The 7,406-nt window shown below is 28.3% G+C and overlaps 1 protein-coding gene across 1 annotated transcript; it reads left to right on the forward strand.

Moving 5' to 3' along the window:
- The first annotated feature begins 2,927 nt into the window (after positions 1–2,927).
- Positions 2,928–7,015, forward strand: LOC114383002 (floral homeotic protein PMADS 2-like). The gene is made up of 7 exons (XM_028342573.1): positions 2,928–3,211; positions 3,593–3,659; positions 4,246–4,307; positions 4,410–4,509; positions 4,793–4,822; positions 4,913–4,957; positions 6,609–7,015. Exons 1-7 carry the CDS (start codon positions 3,024–3,026, stop codon positions 6,741–6,743), a joined length of 627 nt encoding a protein of 208 aa, XP_028198374.1. The 5' UTR covers positions 2,928–3,023; the 3' UTR covers positions 6,744–7,015.
- The last annotated feature ends 391 nt before the right edge of the window (positions 7,016–7,406 follow it).

Here is a 7,406-nt window from a genome sequence, read left to right on the forward strand (position 1 = left end):
ATGTTTTCCAATTTCGTGACTCATTGAGAGGAAGCTATCATGAGAATTTTCTACGAGTGATGATGATGATCAACAAGGACAGGATCTTGGAATCTCCATCATGGGTTGATCTTTGATAAAGCTTGAAGAAGTTGTGATATGCACATTAAAGGTGTACTCAATCCAATTCTAATTTCTTTGTAGGTTTTAATCTTGGTTAGGGTTACCAAGGGATTTTGAGTTGATAGGGTTTCAACTCTTGGAATTTCTTGTTGTAGGGTTCAACAAGATTTTGGAATTTCTCTTGTTGGGTTCAAGGGAAAAGTAGATTGTTAATTAGGGAATTGTTTATGCATAATATTTGTACTTTGGATTCTCTAATAGTGAAATGTTCTAAGAATAACTGAATGTAAGTCATTTTGAGGATTGAACCAGTATAAATTAATTCATATCTTTGATTTTCTCTTTCTCTAACCCTTGATTTTGCAAATCAATCTTGATATTGGACTTAATATGTGCGGAGCATAAAACTTTGTTTTCTAAGGTTTTTAAATTCATTGATTTATTGTGTTGTTAATCTTTCACAACAAATTAAAACTTTTGAGAAAACCTTGATTTCATAAGGGATTTGATTTTAATTGAATGTAAACAATGATTAGGTAAATTTTTTTGAAAAAAATCTATTCAACCGCCTTCTAGATTCTCAACTAATCCAAACACATGTGACCTTTAGCAATATTTTTTTTGTCAAATACATAATAAAAAGGTTGTTAAAAGTTTTTGGTAACATTTAAAAAATGTCATCAAATATGAATAAATGTTATTAATAGGTTTTAGCGACATGAACTATATATAACACTTGATAAAATATCGCAAAAACATATTAGTAGCATTTATTCATATTTGGAGACATTTTTTAAATGTTGTCAAAAGTTTTTAGCAATAATTTTCTAAGTATTAGGTAAAAAATATTACTAAAGATCATATACGGTGATGGTAACTTTACAAAAAATGATAAAAGGTAAAGCATGAAAATACCTTACAAATCTATATAATTTTCTCCATAAATATAAAAATAAATTACTTTACCTTTTATGTTTAAAAACACTAATTTGTATTTAAGAATGATATTTTAAAACAAGTTTGAAAATTGATTATACTTTAACTTATTTTTAAAATATCATTCTTAAACACAAATTAATATTTTTAACCTCAATTTTTCATAAATAATTTTTCACCATCTTTTTTAATTCAATTATATTAAATCATAAATTAAATGAACCTATATAAGTTCTATTAGAAATTATAGAATTACATATTTTAATAATTTTATTTTAAATTTTAATTTAACAAAAACCAACTTTACAAAATTAAGATTATCAAATTTGCAAACAATCTCGGAAACACACAATAATTCAATGGATATAGTGAATTCAAGCACCATTCGGTACTCTTTATGTTTGGGAAGATTCTTGGCTTCCTTATCTGAATGTTGTCATTTCACGAAATCTCCGGCCGTTGCCAGTGAACACAAATTTACAAACTTTTCAAATTAGAGACACTCTCCTCCAGGAATCATCCACAGGTGCTTGTTCAAACCATGACAAAGGACCCAATCTTTGCTCTTCCTGTTTCAACCATGACCTTGACTTAGACCAAATTGTGCACTTCCCTTTATGTTTGGAACACTTATCTTGCCCTTTTTAGATTTTACTTCAAATGCTAAATTTTTTATCTTGGGAATCCGTGATTAATTAATCTCCTTCTGATTTGATGGTAGATCCTTGATTATTATACTTTTGTTTGTTTCCCTGCAAAGATTTTATGTGGGTTGCTTTTCGAATAGTAAGTTGGAGGTCAAAATAATTAATCACGAAAGAAGTAAGTTTGCTTGTCAGGTGATAGTCAATTTTGAAAGAAGTAAAAGTTTTTATGTATAAAAAATCATTAAGAAAAATATTATTTTCGTGTTTATAGTTTACTTTAATAAATTTCTCGTAGAAATTTATCAAAATTATTTTTTTATTAAATTTGAGTTTCTCAATTAAATTTATGAATATTACTTTTTATAAGAATTATATATGTAAAAATAAATGTTTAGTTTAATTGATTATTTAAATGTGATCTAAATATAAAATTTAATTACAAAATATATTTGTAACATAAGGTGAGATAAATAAATTTGTACCATATAACTATAATGATTTAAAGCATGAATGATTAAAATTAGATAATTTAATTATCAAACAACTACTTATAAAATTAGATGACATTATCTTTTATTCTTAACATTTCATAATTTAATCTACGGGCATGATTCACTCTTTTCACTCTCGTAATAAAATAGCCTTCTTTGCTTATATTTATATATGAAAGTTAATTCTATTTCATCATTCAAATAAATTATTTTTTAACTTATTTTTAATAAATTATTTTTAATTAAAAATATTTTTTTCAACTTCAAGTTTTTACAATCAATTTTTTCAACGTCATTTTTTTTTTCAAAAGCCTTCTTTTATCATGCAAACAAATTATAGCTATATTATCAAATTCTTGTTAGGAAAGTGGTATACTCATCTATACATCACAGACTTCAATACATGTTAATTACGTGTCGTACAAAGCCAGCACCAAACCCAATTTCACAAGTCACAAGCGCACCCTACCCTTTCCTACTCCATGTCCTTAACCATATAATAAACAAATTAAATAACAAAGTAATAAAAAAGTTTATTATTACTTTTTTTTGCTACGAACCATATTGCAATTAAATGACCATGAGAGTGTGTAAGGAGACCAATGGTTAAGAAAGTGCGACAACTAACAAAGCCAAATCAAACATCAAGTAAAAGTTACTTCGGTTAGCTTTGTCACTGTCCACTGTGCCCTGAAGAAAGTTCCTTAACCTCAAACCCCTTATGGCAAGTTGCTACCTCTTCTCTTACTTTTACCTTTGCAACCCTCTCCAAACTTCTCCATTTCACAAGCAAAAAAATCAGAGAACATAGAAGAAAAAAGAGGGCTAAAAAAAGAGAGTTTGAGAAATGGGGAGGGGTAAGATTGAGATCAAGAGGATCGAGAACTCAAGCAACAGGCAAGTTACCTACTCAAAGAGAAAGAATGGGATCCTTAAGAAAGCTAAGGAAATCACTGTTCTATGTGATGCTCAAGTTTCTCTTATCATCTTTGCTGCATCTGGAAAGATGCATGACTACATCAGCCCTTCTACCACGTAAGGATCTTGATCTTTTTTGTTTTCTTCTTTTTTTTTCTCCTCTCAAGGTTTTTTCTTAAAATTTTTATTCTTGATCAGTTCACAAAGGGAAATTTTATCAAAAGGGTATGACCAATTGCAAGCAAATAGTACTATTTGATTGATCTACAAAATAAAGCTCTTATTTTTTAGTTTTTTTTTATTTCTGGGATTTTGATCTTTTTGTTGGTGAAGGTTGATTCACAAAACAAAATATTTTTGGTTAATTCATAATGGGAAGTTTATCACGAGAGTAAGGGCAAGTGCAAGAAAATAGTACTATTTTGATTGATCTACAATTAAATTAAAACTTCTATTTGGTTTTTTGTTTCTGGGTTTTCGACCTTTTTGTTGGTGAAGGTTGATAGACATATTGGAGAGGTACCAGAAGACCTCAGGGAAGAGGATTTGGGACGCCAAGCATGAGGTTGGTTAAATTTATGGGCTTGTTATATAGCTCATATTTTCTGTTTGTTTACGATATGTCCAAAGGAAAATGACCTACTTCTTTTGCTAAAAATATGCTAAGGAGCATGAATTATGAATTCTGAGTAGATCTAAATTTGGGTGTACCTTCTCCCTATATGTGTGTGAGTACTATATTGTTTGTATATTATTATTGAAAAAAGAGAAGCAGGAACTACAAGAAATGTAACATCTATGAACAGATCTGGCTATAATAAAACGTTATTCACTTGCTTACTTTTCCTTGCGAAAAAAATGAAACAACTGAAATAAGTAGGAATGAAAGATTTTGTTTTATATATATATATATATATATATATATATATATATATATATATAATAATGTCTTTCATACTTGATGGATCCCTCTATTGACTGACATTAAAACCAACATAGAGAGTCAGATCTACTCCAAATAGCTTTCTTTTGAGGATTTCATGCTTTTAAACATCGTACCCTCCCTTCTATTTTCTTTCTTTCTTTTTTTTTTTTAAGAAAAGACAACTATGTGTTTTAGGGTTTATAACAGTTGATGTTGTTGAAATCAGAACCTAAACGGCGAAATTGAGAGACTCAAGAAAGAGAATGACAGCATGCAAATTGAGCTCAGGTATATTATAACAATGCACCTTTTTAAGTCATTTCAATATTTCATACTATTTTTCTGTCTCTCTCTCTCGCACACCATCTTTCACAAACTGATGCATTTCAGGCACTTGAAGGGAGAGGATATTAACTCTCTTAACTACAAGGAGCTGATGGCCTTGGAGGATGCCTTAGAAACTGGTCTAGTCAGTGTCCGAGAGAAACAGGTAACTATTAATCGTCAGGATGTTAAAATTTTGTGTTTCTTCTGGCATGAGCTATGCCATGCATTTAAAATATATATATATATATATATATATATATATATATATATATATATAACATGTAGCCAAAGTTATATATGGTATATAACTTCTATTAATAAGGAGTGTATTTAGTGTGTACATATGGTAGCTAGGTCTATTTATTTTGTGCAATGAAAACTCTAATGGTAGCCAAAATCAAACAATACACATTATCTGATTGATAAACTTTTTATTTTCTTTGCAGATGGATGTCTACAGGATGTTCAGGAGAAACGTATGTTTAATTTGACTATCTGATTTATAAGATTATAATAATATGCAAAGTGAACCACTAACTTTTTCATTTTTTTTTTACTGCAATCAGGACAAGATCTTGGAGGAGGAGAACAGGGAACTTACTTTTCTCTGGGTATGTAATACATTACAATCCCATTCTATAATACATGATTACTTTTACAAAACACTGCCCACACCATGAAAAGTTCCCAATTTCATGGTCTTTTTTCCATTTCAAAACTACACTTCTTAGACTTTTTTGTTTTAAAATTATTGTCATTTTATCTATAAAAGAATATTTTCATTTTATGAATTCAAGGGTAGGTCAACTTTTTTCTTTCTTTCTATTAATATCTCTATTTTAATAATTGTATAGATAATTAACTCAAAATTATCTCTACTAACTATATAAAACAAGAGAGGATTTAATAAGTGTTTTTCAGGCAAGGTATACACTAATGATTTCTTAATCTATATGTAACAACCTTAAAAGATTATAGTTTTAATTAGAGGGAGTGTTTTGTTGATAGCTAATAAAACATAAAACATCCATACACATTCCAATGTTCATTAGGACATGATCCTTAACTTACATGCTACTTAAATAAAACTTAACTAGAACTTTGTTTCTATTGTGATTTTGTGCAATCTCACTTTATCAAAAACAGTAGATAAATAAATAAAAAGAAGATAAAACCTTTAATGTGGTTTTCTTTAAAGTTATGTACTTCCTTTGTTCCTAATTATAATAAAATTATTTTTATAAATTTATTTGTCCCTTTTTATAATACTATTTTCTAATTTAAATATTGGTTTTGGTCTCCCAATTAAAAATTTATTCCTTTTAATCTCTCAAATTCACAAATTGAAATATTGTTTTTAGTAGTCCAAAGCAAGTTTAAGTTTTGTTCTCTAAAGTGTAGTTTGAAAGATTAAAACTATATCATTTCACGAATTTAAGGGGCTCAAAATAGAGAAATTTTAATTGAAATACCAATACAAAAAATATTCTAAATTTGAAGGATTATAAACATATTTAAGCTTTAAATATATGAAGACTTAATTTGGTTACAAAAATGTTTGAAAAACTAACATATAAATGCAAGTATTTTTTGGAAGATTAAATTGAGGGTTTTCTCAAAAAAAAATGTCACTAGATTTAATAACATATGTATAATTAACGCCTTCTTAGAATGAAATGAATATTAGAACCAAAAGATGAGATGATTAGTTTTTTCTTTTTGGTTACAAGAGATTATTAGTTTGTAGAGCCTACATGTCAAAAATGGATTTTAACTCTGAAGTTCGCAAGAAAGAATTTAATTTCCCTCAAGGTTGGTTTTAATCATTTAAAAAATAACATTTTCTTTTATATTAAAAGTATTTGTTATATACCATTTTGAACCTATTACGTGTATAAAAAGAATATCTAATGAAAGAGATCTAACACTTCAAATAAATTTCAATATCTTAAAAGAAAGTTCTTAACTCCCAACTGGGAATCTTAGTTTATACAAAAATAAATTATAGTCCGTATTGTTTTCATCTGTAATGCATAATCAACACCTTGTCAATACTTTGATTACTCATATCGAATAAAATAATTAGACAAAGAAAGAAATACCCAAGAAAATATTAATAAGGTGTTCTTTTTTATTTTTTGTTTCAAAGGTGTTGTTTTATGCTTCAAAGAAGTCAAGTATAATTTCAGGCCCCATGAGCACATATTCTTATTGCAAAGAAACGCTAACTTATTTTTTTTTGCTATTGTGTTATTTCAACAGCAACAACGTTTGGCAGTGGAAGGTGCGAGAGAAGTGGACAACGGGTTTGATCAGAGCGTAAGGGATTACAATTCCCATATGCCATTTGCCTTTCGTGTGCAGCCTATGCAGCCAAATCTTCAAGAAAGGATCTAAGTAATAAAGCTCTTGTATTCAAAAACTCCATCTTGGTGTTTTCAGAAACCTATGTGTCACAACTCTTTAAGTATGCTGGTATCTGCAAAAGTTGTAAGTAATAAATTTATAAGCAACTGAACTTGGCTTTGTGAAGTTACAACATATCTGTGTGTCTCATATATACCTTTGTTGGGTGATATGACATCTTATTGTGTGTCTTGTAGCTATATATGCACGCAAATTACTCTGATTCAGCTACTTATCTATATCGAAGGTTTTTCAATTATAAATATTTACACGTGCCAAGATGGAAAATATGCAAGAAAGAAAAAGATTTTTAATAGCTAACGTAAATATACGATTTGTAAGTAATTGTAGTTTCGATTATCCTATTTTAAAGAAATTATTTATTTTATACTATTTTATAAAAATAAACGTCTCTAGATATGCAGTATTAATCGATAATTAGTCTTGTCTAGTTACTACACACGCAAAGTATATATTTGTGTTTTTCAGCATTGATTCAAAGTAGAATAACATTATTCATGCAATAAATCCTCTATAATATTCATTTAATAATTTAATGGAAGAAATTTTTTATTTATTACTCGCCTAAGATTTATAGATAAAAACAGAAAATTTACAAGACGTGGGAGACCAAACCAAAACCCATGGAAAAAC

Source organism: Glycine soja, chromosome 14 (assembly GCF_004193775.1).
Source record: "Glycine soja cultivar W05 chromosome 14, ASM419377v2, whole genome shotgun sequence".
Taxonomy (NCBI): Eukaryota; Viridiplantae; Streptophyta; class Magnoliopsida; order Fabales; family Fabaceae; genus Glycine; species Glycine soja.